At 32.2% G+C, this 26,344-nt stretch overlaps 1 protein-coding gene across 1 annotated transcript; it reads right to left on the bottom strand.

The window, feature by feature from the left end:
- Nucleotides 1–1,739: 1,739 nt before the first annotated feature.
- On the bottom strand, nt 1,740–25,775 carry MS3_00006239 (uncharacterized protein). Its single transcript, XM_051214362.1, has 13 exons — nt 24,939–25,775; nt 23,795–23,851; nt 21,991–22,171; nt 20,116–20,156; nt 18,389–18,633; nt 16,126–16,235; nt 14,675–14,842; nt 13,370–13,470; nt 11,168–11,244; nt 7,305–7,368; nt 6,646–6,728; nt 5,102–5,206; nt 1,740–2,383 (listed from the first exon to the last, which is right to left on the bottom strand). The coding sequence occupies exons 1-13, from the start codon at nt 25,249–25,251 to the stop codon at nt 2,285–2,287; spliced, it is 1,644 nt and encodes a 547-aa protein (XP_051073558.1). The 5' UTR covers nt 25,252–25,775; the 3' UTR covers nt 1,740–2,284.
- Nucleotides 25,776–26,344: the final 569 nt, after the last annotated feature.

Here is a 26,344-nt window from a genome sequence, read left to right as displayed (position 1 = left end):
AGTTAGTGAGAGTTTTACCGTTACAATCAAAGAAAGGATTTTGACTAATTAACTAAGAATGAATAGCTTTCTCTAGGTTAAATGGATTTTCCGAATTTAGTTTGCCAATGATACTGATAATACCCCTATTATTCTTGAATTTGGTCTGACAATTTCATCTCTCTGTGCAAATGGGGTATAGCAACTTGAATTGATGTACATACGTACAGGTTCTATGTTGTGCCTGACTGACTCCTTACATGTCCTTGACATGTAATTTCTGCGTATGAATGATCAACTTGCAAAAAGTAAACTCTCAAATAAGAAAACGTCTGAATATTTTGTTAGTTCAATATCTGTTAGATAAGATTACAGTCCGATCAAAATGTTAATTAAAATACGATTTGATTGAAAGTAACTCCCCGAAGGACATCTCACACTAATGACATTTAGTGGTCAGACAAAGAAAAACAAATGAAAACGGAAGAAAGTCTTTTAAATTTTATTTATATCAAATTAATAATTACAACGGATTTAGTGTAGCTGAGACCACTTTAAAAACTACTATGGGATGAAATTTTGTCATATCAAAGATAAAAATATCGTATAACATGAACTAAAATGGAGAATATATAAGTGTAACTACTTTAAGAACAATTTATATTTCCCTACAATTGTGATGCCTATTGTTTTACTTGATATCACTATGTTCAAGGCGTAAGTTTTGTAAAGCGAAAGATAAATAATTTGAAATTACGCCGGACTATTCAATCAACTTGACATATAAATGTAGAGAACCATTATGGAATGGTATAGGATGTTCGATATTCCTAGAGGACATTGAACTAATGACTTCGAGTAATCTATGACATTTCAAGTTAAAACAATATTACAAATCATTAAAAAATAGAAGTACTACTTAATTATCCAATGTTAACAAATAGTAAGTTCTCTTGTTGTGATTTTAGATATCTAGTTATTCACTTCGTAAATGTACCAGACAGCCATATACAAATCCCTTCGATTGAACTAATGTGTAAAGGCTACTGTAGCTAAAGAACTTTCCAAATTGAAATGGACAAAGCAGGATTCATATTGCTAATAGATAATGGTAAAGTTAACTGAAAAATGTGATAAAAGTGTTAGACCTTGATAATTCCTCGAAACTGTCTCCAGTAGTCAGGCAAGTGATAAAAATACTTTGACTAAGAAGTTGTCTTTAAAAACTTTTAAGAGAAATCTAGAAAACGACTGATCCTGTTTTTATTAACCTAACTGCTCAGTTTCTGAGTTCAATACTAATTATTAGAGGTGCCTAGAGTCTCAAGATCATATCTAACCTTATATATACCCCTACATTATTTATGCAAACTAAGTTTAAAGATAAAGCAGCTACCACATTTCAAACTTTCGGTTCGGAATCGAAGATTAGTAAACTTTTAAAATCTAGCAAGCGGTAGATGTTTAAGCCCTCTACACACTGAAACTAATAAGTAATATAGATATTGTTTGGATAATCTGAATGGGATACTTTTGAGATAATGAAATAATGCTTGAACTTCCAAACTTATTTTAGGAAGGTTATGCAGATTTAGATGGTGGTTGGAGGTAGTCAACAGGAAACCCTGGACCCGGGTTTCGTGCTACTTGGCACTCGTCAGCAAGGTGTACCTGTAATCTTGAGGGAACTGGTGCTCCCTGGCGGATTCGATCTCGTGTCACCCAGCTTCACAGTCAGAGACGTTACCACTGAGCTATCCGAGCCGTGACTAACCTCCTGTAGGACTGAGATGTAATCACAATTGATTGATCACTGGGTGGTGATCAATGTCATGCTTGTCTAGTCCTTATTCAGAGTTTTTTTCCTAAATTAGTTTCCTGAATTGATAATTATTACATTAGAAGATATTATTCAATTCCCATGAACATGGCTCCATTTTGACTAGCCGATAAAACATTTCTCAACAAAAATAAAACCAAGGCAAATAGTAGTCTGAGAATAGTAGTTTGAGAACATTATTTAAATAACAATTCTTTAATTAAACCAATGTCAGAGAGAAAGGAATTTATATGATTTTAAAAACCTAAATTCATTAGAGATCATGTACATGTACAAAACTCATCAACAGTGTTAATACACCTTTCTTTGTTGTTTATACTTGAAAGCAAAATAAACTTTCATTTCATTGTTATTAAGAAATACATGCTGAGTGAGCGATAAGAAAATACATTTTGCATACGTTTAGTTGTGATAGATAAGTGTTTTATTCTCTACAAACAAATACATAGCTTATTCGATATTTATTTATAAATATAAATAAAATAAGAAATTTGCAAAGGCTACAATGTGACTGAGAAATCCTAAATTGTACCATTTATCCATAGTATGCCACATATTATAGCCCTGTTGAAAGAAAAAAAATAGTCATGAGAAATTAATAAGTAGTGTGAATTATAATTCAGTAAAAAAATATTTAAATAGACCATAATTCGGAAACAATATTTAACACTAAATAAGAACTTTCGTCTAAATTTAAACGAATAGTTTCACAATATTTGGGCGCCGAGTTCATTTGAGACATTAAAAAGAAGAATATATTTGTAAAATCTCAGCGAATGAATTTTAAGTAAATCCAACGTTTCGCCTGGCAATCTGGTTCAAGCTTTTTCAAGGAAAATATAATCAAACAACAAAATTATCGAATATAAATAGGTACAAGGTTCTTCGGTTTACTGTATACTGAATAAGTCATCCAATCAACTTGAAGGATTTTTTAAATGGGTACTTGTATTAATGTGTAAGAGACATGTTTATATGAAAATCAATAAAGGTCAAACAAATAAAAGTTCATTTGAAAATAATCAAGAGGAGAGAAAGAATAAGAGATTGTCGTGTTATCCTAGGCCATAGAATGACTTAAGGATTACAAGGTAAATTCAAGGTTATGACAAATTGTTTTGTTCACATAAGGACAAGGTATGTGTTAAGATAAATAAGATTTATCTACATTTAATGCAGTCTTTGGCATTTTTGATTCATTTCATATATAAAAATGATCTGTTTTCTTAATATACACAGACCGTAGTCAATATTTAGTTGAATGAAATTCTTCACACATCACTTGCGTATAAACACATTCTTATTTATCTTAACACATACCTTGTCCTTATGTGAACAAAACAATTTGTCATAACCTTGAATTTACCTTGTAATCCTTAAGTCATTCTATGGCCTAGGATAACACGACAATCTCTTATTCTTTCTCTCCTCTTGATTATTTTCAAATGAACTTTTATTTGTTTGACCTTTATTGATTTTCATATAAACATGTCTCTTACACATTAATACAAGTACCCATTTAAAAAATCCTTCAAGTTGATTGGATGACTTATTCAGTATACAGTAAACCGAAGAACCTTGTACCTATTTATATTCGATAATTTTGTTGTTTGATTATATTTTCCTTGAAAAAGCTTGAACCAGATTGCCAGGCGAAACGTTGGATTTACTTAAAATTCATTCGCTGAGATTTTACAAATATATTCTTCTTTTTAATATTTAACACTATAGACAAATCAATAAGGATTTTATATGGAAATATGATAATTTTAGCATAGATTCGATGAGATATTGTTGCTATTAAAATTACAAATGATGATCGACCCTCCTAATTATTATTTTAAGTCTTTTGTCATTCGTCTTGTTACTTTCACTTCATCGTGATGATGTGATGTGGCAACTTGAGCTGATGCACATTTGTGTCAGGCTATAAATAGACTACACGTAATTATATTCAGAAGTCAACAGTTTTCAACATATCAAGGATATTACAATTATTTGTACACGATTGTGGAGATCGTTGAGTTTCATTAGGATCATGAACCGATCAATTTTAAACCACCATCGAAAACCTAGAAGCACTGGATGAATGCGAGCTGGCTACACAATGTCGTGGATTGATTGAAGCTAGGGCATTAACATAGTTGGATGCCGCTTCAGTGACCTAAGGATCAAGTGTTCGCGCGTGAAACCGAAGGTCCTGGGTTCGAGTCCAGAGTGCAGGATCGTGGATGCGCTCTACTGATGAGTCCCATACTCGGACAAATCGATCGTCGATTACTTTCAGGTTTAAATGGTGGTCTAACATCAACCAGTTCGTGATTTCAATGGATTATTACAATTGTTTTAACAAATGAAATCAATGGGACCTATGACCTCACACCTTTCAAACTTGAGTTGTATTAGGGTTGGACGTGTTATGTTCATATACAGAAATATATGGCTGAAAACTCGTTTAGATAATTACCAGAATCTCTGAGGACGTCTTCAGAAAAAATAAATATTGTTTCACTCATTTTTATTGACTTAAATCGTTAGTTACGTAGAATAACATTACACCAGCTAAAAGCAGAAAGATTTTATCATAATTATGTTAGGTTTTATAATAAAAACTACAACACAATAGTAAGTGATATTAACTGTGTATAACATGGTAAACGATTTATAAGTTTCCTTAAGGTTTTATTGCTACTGAAGACCGGTGAAAGTTCAAACAATTTACCAGCTCTAAGAAGAAAAAATTAAGTCACTTTGATTTCCAACATAATTATCACAAGAGTTCTCCTATCCTTAGCGATAAAAATAGTTATCCAATATCAAGATACATTGTATATAGAAGAGTGGATTGTTGAACATCACAAATAATCAACTACAGTGCTGATTAGTGTATGTTACATTACCAGGGATTATATGAGTTTGATTAAAGTTACAGATAATAACAGGTTAATTAATGCAAAGAAATATAAAATCAAGACCAGTAAATCCAGTAAACATGAAGATCGTCGAGTTGAAAAGTTTCTTAGTGTTTATATTAAAGATTTATAACGAATTATAAGGCGGGAGGGGAGGCGGAGAGCATAGTTGAAGTATAAAAGGGATAAATTTCCCACAATGATCATTAGTTTGAAATGAATATTTCATAAGCGAACTCTATCTATCTATCTATCTATCTATCTATCTATATATATATATATATATATATATATATATATATATATATATATATATATATATATATATATATATATATAACTGGTTTAGAAGTAAAGCTTAATATCATACCTTAAATTGCTGTTCACTCGTATCAAACATTACAGCTAAATAAGCCAAATGAAATATAGCCAAACAACTGAAGGCTATGTTGCACCAATATACCCAGAATGAATTCTAAAAACAATCAGATAGAGGAATAAACTTTGTGTAAGTGATGAGATTAGCGACATTTTCAATTTTCAAGCTTTCAATAAGAAAAACTTCCAAAACCAAACATGCTAAATAAATCAATGTAAATTCAAAATGAATTGAGATTATCATCCTTAGAAAACATCAAACAACTAGAAACCATGAGTACAAAATTTAAGTGAAATAAATATGCCAACAAATGATAATATTCTTTTGATTTTTGTAATCAAGTGAATAAAATATTAAATTTGAATCTATGCACAATAACTGAATAGAAAACTTTCTTATCAGATAAACTTTACTATATATATCATAAAGATGTACAGTTAACTAAGGCATCAGAGAACATATACATGCCGTAAGTTTTTCATAAAATTAGATAGTAACTAGATATGAAATTCAGAATGTGTAGTCAATCCTACTTGGAACTTATCAGCTGGATGAACCAAAATTCTAGTGTTGATATTCACACTAGGATTCGAATATGGGATATCTTAGTGAATGCAAAATGCGAAGTGTATTTAAGATGTGTATGTTTCAGACAGGCTAATGTTGCACAGCAGAAAAGCTTATATAAGATGCAGCGATTAAATAAAGCATTGTGGTTCGATAATACACTGACTTAAATATTGATAACGTGACTCAGTTTTTAAAAGTCATGTAACAAATACAGGAACGGGATAGATACAAATGTACTATCGTACACACAAGTACAAACCATGATCAATGTTACACCTGAGTAATAGAAAAGGTCGAGTATATAGGTGATAGAATAAAGGGGAAGATATTAACAATTTACTCGTTCAAAATTTAGAGTGAATCGCGTAGGTGTGTGACAATACTAATTACTAGATTTTGGGCTTTAAACTTTGAAGCATTATCCATTGAGCTCCTCACTCAAAGTAACCATCAGCTAAATAAAACGACTCTAAATTTCTTTCCTATGTTCGCTATTATCCAAACTTAATAAAAACTTTTGGTTAAGTGGGACTATCGAGGTTATCCACTCATGATTCATGTATATCAAAAAAGACTAATTTACTGTAGGCCTTATCATCAACGATAGAAGGAAATACAAACTTACAAACAAAATATACACCTAAGTTCCAGTATTTTGTTATACTTCTAAATTTGCAGAAATAAATATAAAATACTCTTTGAATATTTGCACATGTTTAACGTTTTCGTTTATTTAGGTTTTTTTGGTGAAAAAATGAAGTCGAGCTTACAGTTCTACTGTTATATCGGTGTACATAAGTCTAAAAACGCAAATTAAATCCAATTTATTTTTAAGGATCAAGACATGATTATAGAGATTTACTGAATTACACATTACTTTGATATGCTCATATGATAAAACGTTCATAGGATATATATATATTCTGGTACATGTAAGGTAGATAAATTATAAAATTTGCATTTACCTTGTTACTATGACAACAGGATTCAGGACATGGACGACTGGCAATACATGCATCTAGAATCTTGGCCAATTTTTCTCGAAAGACTATATGGAATATAGGAATGTTTAATTCAATTGTTGTAACAAACAATAACTTTAAATAATGTGTGTACTGTTAATCGTAAAGATGAATAACAAGGTGATCAAAATATGGTTTACTACAGATGTTGAGAGACTTTGAATTTGACCTTGAAACCATTATATCACTTATTAGCCAATTAGCATAAAGATGGGTTAAATTAGGAATCTTTTGCATAGATATACGTTCTTTTTGAGAGTGGTCTTTTTTAAAAAACGCGGAACTCTAGTTGAAACAAAATCAAGTCTGCCTATCAGAAATTTACAAAGAGCTGTTCCTTTCACCAAAATTAAAGAAACTTATATAAGTAACCATTAAGTTGGAATTCATAAATCCATAGATATTAATGAAAGGTTAAATAATAAAGCCAAATATTTGTTAAGTTGTTTTAACTGTAAAAAGATATTGATTGTTGTGTAATCTATCATGTTTGTTTGATTTGTTCAGTTGACGTTTAAAAAATTAGCTTGGTAATAAAGTGACAAATGATTAAAGTAAATGAATGAAATCTACCACTGTTGCTATGTGTCTTACATACTTACCATATTCAATATATGCATAGATTCCAATAGAAAATAAAACAGCGCTAAGTTGAAAATTCAAACCCTAGAAATAAAGGTGAAATTATAAAAATGGTCGTTATATATTGATATCAATAAGTGTTCTCTAAAGAACTTCTACAAAGCTGAATAGCGGTGAAAAATAACTTTTTGGTTAATCAAAGTATTTAGAAAGTTCTCCAGAAATGTATAAAGCCCAATACATTTATTTTTTTGGAAAATTTAGTCTTTCAAGTACCTAACTGGTCAGTAGTTTTAGGGTTTTCCTACAGTGTTTGAATACTGAAAGAATATTCTTAACCGTATAAGCAACCTTTGACTTTGTAAATGAACTAATCTTTCTATAGCATTTACGCTTCCTGATTTTAGTCAGTTACATGTTGGGAGATATCTATAAGTCGATTAAGGAGTCAACGTTACAAGCGTTTGGTGTAACATACATAACAAAAGGAAATCTTAAATGAAGTAAAAATCTGTCGTACATTCTAGTTAGACAAATCACAGATTTTATACTGTACTATACTTCCAAACTTAATTAAATGTTACTAACATTAGTTTACGTTAAGTAATATTAGGCATTTGCCTTACAGGCTTAAATGTAAGAATCATTTATGTGCACTATTAGAGAATAAAGGTGAAAATTTTGTCTAAAGTAGTTGACTGACAGTCTTATGATATTCATATTTATTTATCTGAACACATAAATATTGGTGCAAAGGAGCACCGAATACGTATGCACCACGCAATTCACTTGATTTGTGTGTGGGCTGTGATACTGCCTGGGTGCTCAGACCGAAGCAAGTGGTTTTCTTAGAGAGCCACACCCGAAGTCTTCGACTTAAACGTCTGGTCCGTAAGGCAGTGGAGCAACTTCGGGAAATGAAATCGCATAGTAGCCAGTGACTAATAATTGGTTCATACGTCATTTGTTCCCTTAGGGTCGGGGAGTTCATGTGCACCAGTGGTTTGAGACCAATGTTTTCCAACTCCTCTAGGTGGACCCTCCGTGTCCAGTAGTTAGGTTAAAGCGCTGGACATTCGATTTCTGTCCTCTCAATTTCGTAATCAACAGCCCCGCCACGAGAAGAGGGTGAGTAGAACTTCCCTGGAAGTGGTTGTGTACGCGTGGCCATATGAGAGCATTTCGAGAGGGAAAGTGGACCCCTCTACTGTCGGCCGTACCAGGGCATTTAGTGTAAATCGATCCAATTTCGCCGAAGATAATACCTAGAAAGTTCTTGAAAACTCTGAATTGATATAAATTTAAAATATACAGAGCAGCAATTATTCACTACATGTATACACAGAAACATTTGCTGACTTGCTCAAAGACCAAACTAAATCAGATATTCTATCCTATTTTGCTGAAAAAAAAAACCTAACCTAAACTCGGGCAGATGAAACAATAACATATATGATACATTCAAATAGGCAAATGAAAGTAATCAATGAGAAGTCCCATTTTAATAAAATTTCAAGTTAGTTGACACTTATGTTCCAGAAACATTAAGTAAATTCATGCAATACATGCTATGTGATTTGGACGCCAAGTCAGTCAGTGTTATACTTGAAAAACATCTCACCTATGACTGACCTCCTAGAAAATTGAAATATTTACAATGAATAATAGCTAATGTTAGCTATAAACGATGAAGTTTCAATAATCGAATATTTATTTGTAAACTAAAAACAAACATCATGTGAACACAACAAAGACTAAATACAAAACAAAAAACAAATAATTACAGAAACGAAAAACAGTATTCCCAGTAACCATATTTACAATAAGCTTCCGCGTCTGGTTGCCTCCATGTGCATCTACCAGCTCACCTGCTCTTGTGGAGCAAGGGACATTGGCCGTAACCAGCGCTCGCTTTCAACTCAGATACGGGAACACGTCCTAGTATGGTTCTACAAAGGTGAGAGGAAAGCAGTTAGGAGTTCTATACTTGAAAACCTAATCGACTGTAATCATTCTACGGATCCATAGTTTGATTTTGAGGTTGTATATATGATCCGTTCAAATCTACCTAGATTTCTTCGTATCCAACTCCTGAAAATAGCCGAAGCTCTTACCATCCATGTGCTCAAACCAGAACCATACATAAAAAGGGGTACGTCCTGTCGTTATCGTCACCTTGGCCTTAATTATTATTATTATTACTACATTCCCCTTTACTTATGTCCTATATTCTCATTATTTTATTCATAAATGTTCGTCATATCACCTTATGTATTTTAACACCTCTATGACCTTTAATTATTGTAACAAAAACATTTTAAAACAATTAGTCACTTTGATAAATTTCGATAATGATATTAGAAGACGAAGATTATCAGAACTATGTGATATATTAGCGCAATACATTTCGAACAATCTGATCACACATATACTTGTTAAGGGCATTTATATATAAAAATAAAAGGTCAACTACACAGGAAACGGGGTAAGAGGAGATAAGGATAATGATAAGAGTAATAATAATAATAATAATAATAATAATAATAATAATAATAATAATAATGTGAACACAAAGCGAAACCTAATCACTCTGGATAATAAGTCAATATTACCAGGGTAGGTTTAAGGTAAGAACAAACTGTTTTTGAACACATAAAGGGGGTTTGAATTTTCGTATGGCTAAGGCTTCAATGAACCTTAGTATACGCCCCTTTACACTTTTATACAGCACTACAAAAGCTGAATTTAGATCAATCTTGTGACCTGTTTCAATTATATGCTTAGCAATAGAGGATGATGGATATTTATCCTCTGCTCTTATTGGGTCACTTGATTGTATTTGTTTCTGAAGCCATTTGGGTACATGTTTACTCACCCTAATGTTGAGATCACGATTACTCCTCCCTATGTATGTGTGACCACACACACATTCAAATTGGTAAACACAGTGGGATGTGACGCAATCGTTTCCATGTGCTTTAGGTTTTGAATGAAGCATGCAGCTTGTTCTTTCTTTGATGATGACCTTTGCTGCGCAATAGGTTTTATTGATGACTGATTTAAGTCGTTGTTTCAATAAAAGGCTATTTGAATCACCTCTGAATGGTAAGGTGATGTAGACAGGCTTTTTCTCTACCGAGGCTACAGTAGGTCTCGCTGTACCATGGACTTTCCATCTATTTATGAATTTCAGAGGATAGCCATTTTCTATTAACGTTTTATTTAACAACTTAACATCATCATCAATGGCGTCATTGGTATAAATACGGTCGAGTCTGTTGAAAAGACATCTTATCAAACCACGTTTGTATTGCACAGGGCAATAACTATAATAACTAAGATATTGACCTGTCCACGTTGGTTTTCTAAAAATAGATCGCTTGACTGAACCATCTTCTCGTCTACTCAGAAGTATATCTAGGAAGGGAAGCTGATCGTCTTTCTCCTCTTCACATGAGAGACTAATATGGTTTTGGAGAGTGTTAAGTTTATTTAATAAACGGTACATATCCTCTTTTCTCTCACAAACAACTAAGATATCGTCCACATATCTCTTATAAAGTGACATGTTTCCGATTAGTTCATCAGTCTGATTTTCAACATGTGCCATGAACACATCTGCTAGCAATGGTCCTAGCGGACTACCCATAGCAACTCCATCAATCTGACGAAAGTATTCACCTTCAAAAGTGAACTGAACTTTTCTAGAAAGTTCCCAGTTTAAAGTTCTTCTTTTATCAGAAAGTGACATAACCACCTATAAACATTTTGCAATTCTGTTATAGTAAATTTCTATCAAGCAGTTGATCTCCACTTCTTATTTTGAAGGATAGGTCGAATTAATAAATATTTATACAAAAAACAACAAAATTTATCATCTTACATGTAATAATGAGCTAGCTGTATAGGTTCCCAATATAGCATACACATGTCCATATGGACGTAACGGCTTGTATACATCTAATTAGAAGGAAAAATCCTAGCATTCAGATTATTAAAGAAATCATTTTTTTAAAAATGATATAGCTCAAACAAACGTATTTATCTGTAGGATGTATTCGCCAAAGATACCTTAGTTAAAGTTCCACAGTAAACTACTAAGCATTGAACAGCTATTTTATCCTAGTGTAGAAGTCCTCAATAGTGCGGCAACTCGGCAAGTATTCGTACTGAGACTTGAAGTTCTTAGGTTCAATTCTTAATAGGTTCGTGGATGTGCACTACAGAGTGGTCCCATACTAGAACAAAACAGGCATCCATTGCTCTCTCGTTTTCAATGGCATCTCAACTGGGAGGAATCTGTGACGAATAGAATCTACAAATTCAACCGATCTCCACAAAATCCTTTCAGTTAAATGTAGTTATTGTAAGACATTTGATTGTCAATATAAACAAAACTTATTGTTCACTAAACAACTTTATTTTGAAATAGATTAGCTAACATTTTGGATAATAATGAGATTGGATAAGAAGTCTCTTGTTAAAACACGAATTGTTTAAGTTTGAAAATATGGATTTCCGCGTTTCAGTTTAGCAGGTCAAAGATATCACATACAATGTAAAACTTGGAGATCATACCTTAGATTCCCTATGGGTTGGTTGGTGTACAATATTGAGGCATCTCAAATTATGACAAAATAGAGCTGTTCAGTACTTCATATTACTGAAGTTTGTCGTCTAACAGTATTTGAACCGAAAAACAACTTAATGATTATACATAATGATACCGGATTTTGATGTTTGCATAACCCTCCTCTTACTATACTCTGTTGTTGCATGAATAGAAATATGATGGCTAAAAGTGGTCTTTTGTGCTGTCTGTATACACGGTGAAACAATTGATTCTCAATTATTTTTTTCTGAACTAAATTCAGTAGTTAATTTTGTTGACAAGACAACGAATAGAGCAGACACGGTAACTTGTACTGACAAAGATCGCCAATTTACATGAAAGACTGATGAAAGAATAGACAAAAACTGATGGATATATATATTTATATATGGGAGAAAAGTCACGAGGAGCTATGTGTGGTTTTTAATATCACAAATTTTATGATGAAGCAACTAGTTAAGCTAAAAGTATTGTTTTAGATCCTGAAATAAAACATGGAGAACACCAAAACAATCACACTTGGAGGAGAAACTCTGAAAGAGATGGAGACTTTCACGTATCTGGGCCGTACCATCGATGAACGTGAAGGATCTGATGCAAACGGAAAGGTAAGGATTGACAATACAATGACAGCATTCCTATAGTTGACTTACGTATGGAACTCAAAACAACTGTCAACTAACATCAAAGTCAGAATCTTCAATACCAACGTCAAGACAGTTTGTTCTATTGTATGGAGATGAAACTTGAAGCACTACCACAATCATCATCAAAAAGGCACAAGTATTTATAAACAGTTGTCTACTCAAGATACGTAATGTCCGTTGGCCGGATGCCATCAGCAACAGCCCACTGTGGGAAAGAACAAACCAGATTCCGAATGAAGAGAGAATTAGTAGAAGACGCTGAAAGTGGATAAGATACACATTAAGGAAATCACCAAACTGCATCACGAGGTAAGTGCTAACTTGGAATCTTGAAGGGAAACAGTAAAGTAGAAGATTGATTAACACATTTTGTCGAGAATCGGAAGCAGACATCAAAAGGATGAGCAGCAACTAGAGAGGAACAGAGTTCGATGAAGGATGCTGGTGGGTGGCCTATGCTCATCCACAAGGGAACAGGCGTAAGTAAGTATTGTTTTTGTTTGAAACAGGTAAATTTAAACACACTAAGTTATCTACAAACTATCAAAGATGTCCGTATTTTCCACTTAGTATGAAATGTAAACATGTAGATACATAAGACATTTGAGTGTAGCAATTAGTCTGAAATGCTTTATTGTTGTAGTTAACTTACTAGTACTACGTTATGTTTACAAAATGATCATACGTTCTAATTAACACTTGAATTCAATAAAATGCACATCCTGGAGAACACTATTAGACACTAGTCAAAACATTACATGTTATTTCATAGTTTAAAATAAAAATATTTCATTATCAAATGAAAGATTAAATAATCATGGCTTACGTTGTTTTAACCAAGTATGCATTGGCAAATTCCAGTAAATAACAACTTCCACTAACGATCGAGGAAGTTCAATGAACAATGGACGAGTTACCACAATAGGTCTGGTAAAAAGATGAAAGAGTGAAAATGCAACGAACCTGTACTTATCTGATTAGATATTATTTTATAATAAAAGTTGTATAGAACCTTATAAATTAAGGATCATTTTATATTTAATTCGACTAGTATTTCATTCGCGACGGAACATGTTGGTTTATGTAACCTAATAAACAGAATTTTAAGGAATTAAACAATTATTATGTTGCTGTAGCGTAGATTTATCACACACAGGAAATGTATGATTAACCTTTTTAAGTAGGAGAGGTTATACAAATGAAGTATAATCGACTAGTGAGTAACATTCAATTTAAGATTTACAAGACATAACTAGTTTGAATATCCGGTTAAACTAGTTGGAAACTGAGCAAGATTTATCGTTTTCTTCATGTCGATCTCAAAATTTTTATCAGTGTGCATTCTGAGATAGGACAGTGAACTTCACAACCTAGTAAGCGACTCATTACTGTATCAGTAGTTAATGATCGGTATTTATAAACCTCAGTTATATACTTATACCGTGTTATAATTGATGATTCGAAATCCGGTTTCCTCTACAGATCACAGTTTATAATCGGTAAAGAAAGATATAATGCTGAGAAGTAAATCCATAATAAGTAACAAGCTGTGTATTAGTTAGTTTCTAAGTCGTATTTATTTAAAAAAAATAGTATTCACAAACCGATACTAAAAAGTATTAAAGAACTTTCATAACTCTTTCACCCTATTTGACCCATATTTATTCTGATCATGGATCTCAAAATTTCACTTAACATATACGCAGATTTAAGTTAACATATCTATATGAGTCATATCAACATTAACAATTTTATTGTATTTTGTTTAACACAATCCTAAGTTGACATGCTTTAAACGATGTACTTTACTCTTAATCTGTCCATTTTTCGGATTATTAATTTGGATATATAATTGTAGAACCTGAAGAGAATTTATCGAATAGAATATTCTTCGTTCAAATATCAGTCTATTAATGAGAACCTTATGAATGATTTTGGAGACTGTATTAATAACATGGATTATGAAACAATTTATTATTGATAGCGATAGATGAGATAATTCAACGTTTCATGCAAATTTTTGTCCCATCACAATTTTAAGGTGTTCAATAGACCAGATAAATATTTAAAAAAAAGAAACAATATGTCAATGAATTGACTATCGATCAAAGAAAGCAAACATTAAACTTACTTGTATACATCTTTTGAATTGTCTTTCTCCTCAGTATTTTCTTGTTTGTTTGATTTTATTGAATATTTATCATAATATCCTAAAGCTGTCATGGAAGATTCACTTGATATACATACGAAATAATGACTGAAACGGAAACTTTGTGATGCAAAATAAGCATGAAGCCAACTAAGAGGAAAAAATAATGAAGAAAAAGATATGATTTTAATGAACAATTCTATTTGCACAAAGTATGGCTTTATTATCAAACAAGGAAATTTTTTAACAATAAAACAAAACTTCAATAATAACAGTAAGTTAAATTATTCTGAAGGTACGTAAACATATACAGTTTTCAGTTTAATCAGATATTAGTTTGTGAATAAACAATCTTAAGGAGATTCATAATAATACTGAACACTTCCCATTAAATGTAAATAACTGACCAAACATTGACAGTTTAAGTAGTTAGTAATGGTTAAAACGAGATGAATAAATGAAAATGACAAACGTTAGAAGTAATTTTTTCTGGGTAGATTAGTATTTTTATATATAAAATGTAGTTATTAAGGGCTTTAGTTGAGTGAATTTTATGTGTTCATATTCGTATGCTTCCATTTGGCCTACTAACTGTTGTTAAATCTTTTTCTGTTCCCAAATTAACATGAGTTATTACTAAACATCATCATCACGGTTTTTTGTCTAAGTTAGGCACATGTTACAATCTCTTGTTTATGATGCATCATGGTCCTGTAATCTATGTATATAACCATGTGAGTTTTCCAGTCAGAGATATACGGGTTACATTAGCTGTTATTCTCGAGTTCTAATTTGGTCTTCAGGACAGGTATTTTGTACAAGTTAATAACCTTTAGCATGTAGCGGTAAATAAATCCCCAAAATAAATAACTCTGTAAGTTTTCGACATTGGATGCTGACCATATGTTTTAGTGGACTCATCTAGCTGAAGGCGCTCGGTCAGGCATCCGCACCAGATCACGTGTGGTAACGCCGTGCTCAACATCTACCGCAATCACTAGCCAGATCAGACCAGAGAATTCCGATATATTGGTTATCGCCAAATACACTCTTCCGATCTCCTCGACTCTGTCTTTTGATTTCTCTGAGTGGTTACGAATTATATTAGGTGTTACTGGTAGAAGCGTTGTCAAACACTGAATACCTGTGCCAACCTTCAATCATATCAATATTACTGATTCAAACGTAGCAATCTAAAGTTAAGTCAGTGATAAGTTACACTTTAATGTAAGGATAAGTAGTTATGCTATCCATATGCTTAAAGGCGAGGGTTGAGTTCGAACCCGCTACCAAATACTTACGAGTTCACTGACCTAACAATTAGACCACTTATTTGAAAAAGAAAACCGAATACACGGTACAACCATATCTGTGTATTGACCTTTTTTTTTAAAAAAAATTTACACCCAAAAGATTAGGAATCATAAACTTACGGTTGAAATTTCAATATCGAAGCCAGTGTCTGAGAGAAACAAGTCGAATAAGTTAAATATAACAAAGATAGCCCAAATAATTTAACTGTTTGAAAAAGTGAAATTATAGTCTGTCAGAAAAAGAAAACAGTAACAATAAGAACAACAACGAATATTTCAAAAGGAAAATTTGAATAAAAGCATGTTTTCATTTGCACAGATCAAAAAAAGATTATAATCAAAATGAAATTGTATTTTAAGTAGTATCCAATTGTAAGTGTTACTTTTCTTTTATAAGCAAAGATTTTTCAATGTTACTTTATAGAATAGTAACACAAAGTATAAAAAAGGTGTTATGTTTTGTGACCCTAAGTTACATAAATGAAAATAATCATATTTTGATGAATGTATTGTTATTTCACTAGTTGAAATCATGAGTCAATTGAAGCTAGACCACCATGGAAAACCTGGAAGCACTAGACGGCCGCTTCGTCCTAGTATGGGATTCCTCAACAGTGCGCATCCACGGTCCCGCCCCCGCGATATTCGAACTCAGGACCTACCGGTCTCGAGCGCGAAAGCTTAACTATTAGACCACTGAGCCGACATCCAACGGTGTTAATGCCTAGCTTCAACTAATCCACGAAATTGCGCCACTGTATACCATTGTTAGTCGAATAAAAGGTTTAGAAAAATCTATTTTATGATATGTTACAAATCAAGTTAAATTTTGTTACATTTTCTTAGCAATTAGCAACATTGCAACCTTAGATATGTAGGAATTATATTTATTGATAAAATATAAAAGTTACTGAATAAAATAATTAAGATAACGAGATTTCAGTACGAACTGATATTTCAATTAAAGAGTCATCGAAAACCAAAGAGTATTGATGCCTTTCTACACTCTTGATCCACAACTATACATATATCAAATAGTGGGTTGAATCAAGCACACTGAAGCCATGAAGGATGAGTGTGTTGTAGGAATAAAGGTAAGCACTGTTGACGAATGCCAAGTAATACGGGTGGTTTGTCAACTACTTATAACTATTTAACGTGATCGTGATGCATTTAAACCCCTGAGTTTGAAATTTAACAGTTAGCATTTTTAACGTTAGTTTATGATATGCTGAGATGATTTCTATAATTCCTATCGACGATACTTAATTATGTAACCAAGTAATTTAATTAATTACTGTTTCACATTGAAATTTTTAAAAATTCACTTCAATTTTAGTTAATACTGAATACACGCAACCATTACTAAGATTATGAGATATATGAAGCTTACGCAATGAATATTTAGTTCCTTACAGACTGATATCAAAGCAAGCAAGGAGCAGATAAGCCAAAAACGTGGCATTAATACATGAAGCCACTAACTATTAGCCTGAGAAATTTCCCTAGGTTCAGACTGCCTGATTGAGATCCGTATGATACCTGAGATCAGTGGTTGAAGACGTTACAATAGAGCAGATGTATTTATTCTTTATCTTCTAGATACTGAGTTCAAATATTCTTTAGTACATACTTTTCCACTGTCTTTTAGAACCCTATTCTTAATGCTTGTTCCTAAGGATATATATATATATATATATATATATTATTTAGAAATCTTTTGATATTCATTTTCGCCCGTTAATGTTGTATGGTAACTTGGATGGACGCATATATATCCCAGGCTGTAAGTTGATTATCAATAACCAACTGACTACAAACCAGTCTATCATGTATTTGTTTATCTCGTAGTTACTACTTAAGAAATCTTCAAAGCTAAAATGAAATGGCTGGTTATCTTTCTATGGTTTTCCCAATCAATATTGGTTGTAGATGACAATTATCTTCAGAAACGATCTAATTCTGAATGTATTCACGTATATCTTACTTTTAACACAAATTTATAAAATATCAGTTTAACTAAACAGTTCACATCATATCTACTGGAATATCAAATAGAAATATATAAACTGAAAAATATTATTAGTCAAACATATTTAAAAACAAAAGGAATCAACAAATTCATTACAAATAGAGACATATTTAGTGCTAAAAAATAACAACCATTGTGTTTTCACACCATACTCAAGAATAAAACTTAAATCTCAATTCAGAAATCTCTCTTTAATTACTGATGTACTTTAACTATGAACGACTATGAACTAAAGTTAATAGATTGAAGCACAAATTATTTCAACAAGTCTTAAGTCCGCACATTTCACAATGTAACGATCAGCCACATTCAAGGCCCAATCATCTTGGTATTCAATTGTTTATAACTTACATTTTTTAAAGAAAAAGGTCTATCATTAACAGCATAGTTTTTAATCATTTCTTCATATCTTAATGGATTAAACCATGGACCAAACAATAAACTAGCTGGACACAGACAATAAGATAACCAAAGTAATCCACGATATAATGGTGTCCACAGTAGTATGCAGCAAGGCTCTTTATTGATCATTTTGTAAAAATTTTTATTTTCCATAGAAAAAGATATACATTTCATAATAATTATCATTATACTACCTATAAACCAAAAAGTCACAAGAGAGTAGTATAAAAAATTAGTAGTAAATTATTAAGAGACAAATATAAAGTATCATTAGTTCTGAATGTAACAACAGATTAAGTTAGATGATATTTTTAAATACAATGTTTGGTAAAACAGAAATTATTCCTGTTTAAACTTTTTAAAGAGATTTATGATTGATAAAAACCTAGATATCTTGACGAAAATTAACATCACATTAAATAATCTTCATAGATCTCCATATTAATGGTGAATATGGGCTTATTTGTGATTGATGACGAGGAAGATTTGTAGAATTCTGGTGAGAAGCTCTGACCAATAAAATTCGAAAATCCTGCGAATGTATGATGATGGGTGAGCTATGCTGAGAATTAATTGAAGTTCGAAGCATAGAAATTATTGAATTTAAACTAAGTGTTGATATGTGAACCAGTGTAGCAGCAGCCTGAGCAGCAGTAGGTCTCCACATACACAAAGGGAAAAGCAAAATTCTCCAATACAACACAGCATGCACCAATCCAGTCACAATTGACGGACAAGATTTGGAAGATGTAAAAACCTTTACATATTTAGGCAGCATCATCGATGAACAGGGTGGATCTGATGCAGATGTGAAGGCGCGGATCGGCAAAGCAGGAACAGCATATTTACAACTGAGGAACATCGGGAACTCAAAACAACTGTCAACCAACACCAAGGTCAGGATTTTCAATACAAATGTCAATACAGTTCTACTGTATGGGGCAGAAACCTGGAGAACTACGAAGGCCATCATCCAGAAGATACAGGTGTTTATTAACAGCTGTCTACGCAAAATACTTCAGATCCATTGGCCAGACACTATTAGCAACAACCAACTGTGGGAGAGAACAAACCAGATCCCAGAGGAGGAAGAAATCAGGAAGAAGCGCTGGAAGTGGATAGGACGCACATTGAGGAAAGCACCCAACTGCGTCACAAGACAAGCCGTCACATGGAATCCTCAAGGCCAAAGGAAAAGAGGAAGACCAAAGAACACATTACGTCGAGAAATGGAGATAGACATGAGAAAAATGAACAAGAATTGGATGGAACTAGAAAAGAAGGCCCAGGACAGAGTGGGTTGGAGAATGCTGGTCGGCGGCCTATGCTCCATTAGGAGTAACAGGCGTAAGTAAGTAAGTAAGTAATAAGCGATGAAATAGGACATCGGTTGGTTTTTGGTAAAGGTAGTTTGCAGATAACAAGCTTTTAAGAGGTTAAACAACAAATAATAGTCATTAAAAAACAGAATGATCTGGTAATACTTATGTTCATTTTAATGTAAAACAGCTACTAATGATGTTGACCAGATTAATAACAAAAGATTTACAGTTGAATAATCTAGTCCATAGAATATAATACAATCAACAAAATGCTAAAGACATCTGACCAAGCATTAACTAATAATAAAAAATGTAACAGAATTCATCAAGTCAACATGAAATTAGATAACATACCACGAATTTGATGCCATTTAACAGGATTTTTGTTAAACTCGCTAAATAAAAAAAAATATATAAACGTGGTTGAGAAGACGGGCCGGAAGAGATGAATAATGAAATCAAATGATCAAGGGAAAATTGATTTTTATTTTGTTAAAAACGAAATCTCTAAGAAACGAAAATGAAAATACATTTAAATGTAGTCTATACTCTTGATAATGTCATTAACTTTATTCCTAATTGTAAGATATGAAGTATGTAACAAGCATATACAGATGTAATTGCGTTGAGACATTTAAGATATGAAATGTTTTACTTTATGGGCTGATATCAGTTGAAGAATCTTTGATAACCAAAAGCGACCTAATATCTCCAGACTCTTAAACAGTGACCATTTAAAATCATACTAAGAATCAGAGCCACGAGTGTATTTAGGTAACATAGAAAGTGTAAAATTATATGCACTGTGGAGTGAAGATTGATACTGGAAATTGACTACAGTCAATAATGTAAGCAATAATATACCGACTCGAAGTATTAATTGATGTAAAGGTATTTGATTGGGTCATGTGATACATTCTAGGTGAACAATATTAAAGACTCGGAAAGAGCGATTAAACGGTCCTCTAATAATCTACTTAGTGTAGAGTAATAATGTGAAGACAGCTCTTGGTGGACTCAAGAAAGCTCTGAAAAAGCCGAAGACATTCCATACAATAATCGTTTGAAGAACATCCCAGAATCTCGGCGCGTAGCTTCCCGATTAGACAAATGCTAAACACCACTGCCTGTGGATTGGATGATTGTAATGATGATTTCGTTTTTACTAAAAACTAAAAATACCCGAGTGTTCTGTATCATATTTGATACCGGCTGGATAAAGATACCTTTCCATTCGTCTTCTGTTTTCTAACTTGAGACTTCGGGGGTTTAAGCGCTCATGTGCTCAAGTCGTACGTGATATAGCAAAAACTCAAGTCTAGATATAACAAATTCTTTCACTTCAAATTATAATCATCACTAGGTATCACAATACTTTAAATTCTTCATCTATGAACCGCAAACATAACTTAATCTCGAAAGACTAAGTGAAGACCATGGAATAATTAGTGATAAATCAGTTCACAAGTACAATTACATATTTGCTACATTAACTGGTAACAGATATAATCAATCAAATTGCTATGTTTGAAGCGATTACGAGTTCACCTAGTCTGCGAATGGAACAAATACTATACTGAATGATCATCAAATTGAATTAAACGGAATTAATGTTGAATAAAAATCAATTTAATTTTGACCTTTTACCCCATCATAACACCTCCCCTCTTTTGGAGACTTCAAGTTTAGACCCTGACTTTAAATTTTCTGGCTTTCTCCTCCCCCATGAAGTGGCTAGAATTCGAAAATTGAAGAATTGGACTTATCAGCTGTTTAAATGAGGGTTTCAAACTATAACAAATTAAATTAGTTCATCAGAACTTGTACAAATTGCCATATTTAGAGGGAACAATTAATCAGCTTGAATCTTATCCATAAGTACTATATTACATGCTTAAATGTTTTCAGACCGGAAGGTCCTGAGTTTGATTCCCGATGGGGTCTCAGATGCACACTGTTGAGGAGTCTCATACTAAGACAAAACCACTGTCCAGTTTTTTCCTTATATTTGAATGGTTGCTCAAATAAGGTCAATATACGATGTAAACTACAAAATTCGGAAGTCTACACTAATTACTAGCTTTTCAAAAAAGCATCAATGGTAACGAATCTAATATTGGAAAAAATTTAGTCACAAACTACAAAGATAGTCAAATTTAATAATCAAACGTAGTATATCAATTATCATAAAAATAGAGGAATAAACAAGCAACAATTTTAATTAATTACCAGTATAACTGAACAGATGAACAAATTCCAATTGTTACAAATAATTCCCAATTAGTATATTTCCCATGTGAATTAGAAATATCAGAGTTAATATTTAAGGTAAATAATAGTGTTAAGATAATTATAAGGCCAATAACAATCCACCACAGATCATATGAAGCATAATATAAAACTAATAAACCTAATCAAATGAAATAAAATTTTTATATTAGCTCTGACATTATTCAGAATTCTATCACTAAAAACTAGATAAATTTAAATAATGAAATGAGAAGAAGAAGTTTATCAGATGCGTGTACACGATTGCATCATATCTCTGTGTTTACCAAATATTACTTACTTACTTACTTACTTACACCTGTTTTGGAAGAAGTAAATGTGATCTGTAAGTTACAGGCTATTAAAAATGTACTGAAATGATAACAAAAAACAAAGGAAGTCGAATAGATCAATAAGAGGAAATGACAAACACCCTCCTTTATTCATTGTCAAACGAATAATTGAAATAGGTTATACAAATGATTTTAATTCGGCTTTTCGGTTTTGCTTATCAGTTACTTAGGGAGAATATTCAAGTTTAATGAAACCTTAGCTAAATGAAAGTTCAAGCTATCCTCTTGTTTGTTTAAAAATAATCTGTACACACACTAAATGTACTCAGACACTACTATTTTAATACATAGAATGGTATAGTTTACACTATTTTTTTCCTTATTATTTACGTTTTATGCTGTAATTTGTCTCCCATGTATAAATGTATTGCAAAGTTAATATGTAATGAAATTATTCAGCAGGCAATGTGGTAATAATATTATATGGTTTTATCAAATTTCATTTTCTGATTGGATCATTCATATTGGTCAAAAGGATTACCTACAATATCTTTTAGAAATTATCAACAGTTTTAAGAGTAGATATTATTTATTATTAACAAATGAGTTATAGATAGTTTATTTGTAATGTAATTCTCATTTATAATGTAAATGTTTACTAAACACCGGTCTTAGCTTCATCTGATTTAATATGTTGATTGTCATGATTGTAGAAAGTAGAGCCGAGTTTCAATTCATACTTTCTTTATTATTAGGCTAACGCTCCAACATGAAGTATACAAGTTATGTATCACTGTCTAATAATATGACTGAATGATTTATGGGATTTTTCTCAAAAAAAAGAATGATATAATGTTGAATATAAAAGAGTTTTATCTTAGGATAAACTTAAAGTAATTATTGGAAAACAGTAACCAAAAGGTCTACTTACAATTGATAATTAAAGCTAGAAATTGACAGAAAACCTGTAGGACAGAGTGATTATAACAAATGACTTCCAAGTTATTAACCCTTGAATCAACTGGTTAAACTGTAAGTTCTAAGTGCTTTACGAGCTTTGACCATACTCCGATCGTTAACTTTTAGAGTAGTTCACAGTTTTCTTAAAGTTTCAATTCGGACAAAAATCAAGAGAGTGAGGTAAGTTAACTAAGTAGTTTTCATTATTCAATACAAACCTCTGTTAGTGTAGGTTGCTGGAAATTTTTGAACTTGCAACAGAAGACTATGTCATAAAATACACTACTATATACTGTATTTTTCGCTTAGTTAATAACATGGATAAGTGATATGATGCATAAGAGGATGCAAAACAGTACATAACATCTGATAGTTAATTGAAAAGAAATGTTCAGAAAATATAGAAAATGTAAACATTTTCAAAATAACAATTACTAATAACTTTAAGATTATTTAAAGTATGTAATGTTTAAATGTAAACTCTCAATAGGATCGATAAAGGAAGTACTTACCAAGACAAATGGAAAATATATGGAGGATTATTGTGACAAATGTGCGGCAAATTTTCCCTATTTAAAAAATACACAATAGTAATATACAAAAAATACAGAGTTATCAACAATGATAGTCAAAGTACAGTTGAGTTCCGCGTGATAACTACAATCATTGGTTGAAAAAGTTGGGCGATACGGCTCAAAAGTGGTAGTAATAATAATAAGATATTACACTATAATTTTTATTGGTTTTTATCAACATTATAAGTAAATATCAATCTTAATTAAGTTTACTGTTATATGCTTGTCTACTTCCACATATTATGACTTTCGATTACATACTTATTACTTATTTCAACTTCACTAATTAAATTACAACAAACCTTTGTTTCTGATCACATAACTTTTGATAACGTTAAACCGCTTGAAACTGAATGAGAAGCCTTAAAATTTATTCCTTTTAGTCGATCTTGTTATTTGTGCCCTACTTAAAATTTTTTAAATGACTACATTATATGAAATTCTTGAAAAAAACATTTTTTAATGCTAATCATAATAATACATACTGAGTCACTAAGCTTGTAATATCGGTTGCTATGTTAAGCCTACACAGCTTGTTCTAGCTTTCGGTGAAGTTTTGTTCTCTGAGCTGGATGGTTTGGTCGAGAAGCTTTCATTGTTTTTCTGAACGACAGCATCTGCACAAACTGACAGACCAGTTTATTCATTCTTTTGAATCACATTTTGACCTTGTCAATTACTCGCTTGTCAACCTTGACTGTTTTTATGTAAGCGTATGTGTGTGCATTTCTTATCTTACTCATCACATTTCTGTAACTTATTTTCGTCTGACTATAAATGTCGAGTCACTCTTGATTAAATCGAGTTGGCTCACTCGCTTTCACCAACGCACGTCATTTTGTTTTGCTTCTCTTTTCGACCAACGATTGTACAAAATAGACGTATTCAAAATCCATTCTCGGATTGGTATTATTTAATTCCGTTATCCACTAACGCGATTTAAGTCGATGATTATATACGAGGATTGGTGACATATATAAGTCGATAACGGTAATCATACGATCGAACTGGAGTCAGATCTCAGGACACTGAAATCCGAATTCGCAAATTTATTATAAATAAATATATAAATCACACATACCATTTGAAGGGAAACATTTGTTCAGTACAAATTGTACGATACGCCATAGAAGACATGAAACAAGTATCAAAATCAGTAACCAATAGGCTTGTTTCAAAACTGGTGTAGTGCATGATAATATTTCTGACGATATAGACTTTATGGATAATGCATTCTCGAATAAAACATCTTCATAATCATCATCCCCTTCAATAGTTTCTGGATTATCTAAATAATTTCCCGACAGATCATTGTCTCCATCTTCCTCGTCTATCTCCTCAAGTAGTTCTTCTTCATAGTCATCCATATACCAAGTTTCTTCTTGTTCATCCATTTTTCTCCAACTAGTGATAAGAAAGTATTTTCATTTGATCAAAAGGACTTAAAACCTAGAGAATAAAGGTAAATATGCCAAAACTATTTACAGACAAAAGAAAATTTATTATTTTCATAATATATTTCATAGTTTGAGTGAAATAACATTGAATGATAGTTAGAAAAAGATTCGTAAGACAGCTTTTACAATAGGTTAACATCCATCGTGATACCATTGAAAAGCAGGGAGCGACAGGCAAACGTCATGTTTTAGATTGAGATTACCATAATCACCAGGTGGTACTCACAAGCCTAACAGAGATCAAACATAAAACCCTAAGACGTTTCAACGAGTGAGTGGTCAATGAGACAGGTTCTGAGATTTACATTTGCAACTAAAATCAATTCATTTTAGACAGAGTAAGATAGGGGCCGGCAGTAGAATCCAGGACGTGCGTTCCATACTGTGTGTGACTTAATTAATTAAATTCTATTAGCGTTTTGGAAATTATAAAACATGGGGGTGAGAGTAACCACATAACTAGCTTAATACATACATTAATTAACTAGATTAATGGGAATTAATTGACTTGTGCGTAAACTCAACTAGCTACACAAAACTTAAAGTATAACATCTGTTGTCTGTTTTCTCAGTATTTTAAAACGTGCATTGGCTGACTCTACTAATCTATCTTCATGTTATCTAAGCTATATTTTTGGCCGGATGGTTACAATTTTTTGTACTTGGTTGCGGTTGAATAATAAAGTATTATGTTCAATGTGACAAAAATTTATAACCAGATATATCAGCCAGTCATAATCGACATAGGACCTGGTTTAAAGATGCATCCACTCAAGCTGCTATGCTATACGAGTACAAATAGAAAAAACCGAGTGAATAGCAAACAATTTCGAATAGTAGTAGTATACAGGATATTATAGAAGAGTACGTGTAGAGAATATAGAAAAACGGGATAATACAGGATGAATCTACGCCACTTTAATTAACCCATGCCGCCTCATCTAATGCTTTCGATCGTTGGTCACAATTATCTCACGGAACAAAACTAGGTCTGTAGTCAGAACATCTTCATAAGGGTCGAACCAACAGT

The sequence above is a fragment of the Schistosoma haematobium genome, chromosome 1, assembly GCF_000699445.3.
Source record: "Schistosoma haematobium chromosome 1, whole genome shotgun sequence".
Classification (NCBI taxonomy): Eukaryota; Metazoa; Platyhelminthes; class Trematoda; order Strigeidida; family Schistosomatidae; genus Schistosoma; species Schistosoma haematobium.
The sequence above is the reverse complement of the archived record's forward strand: the minus strand, read 5'-3'. Positions and strand labels throughout refer to the sequence as shown.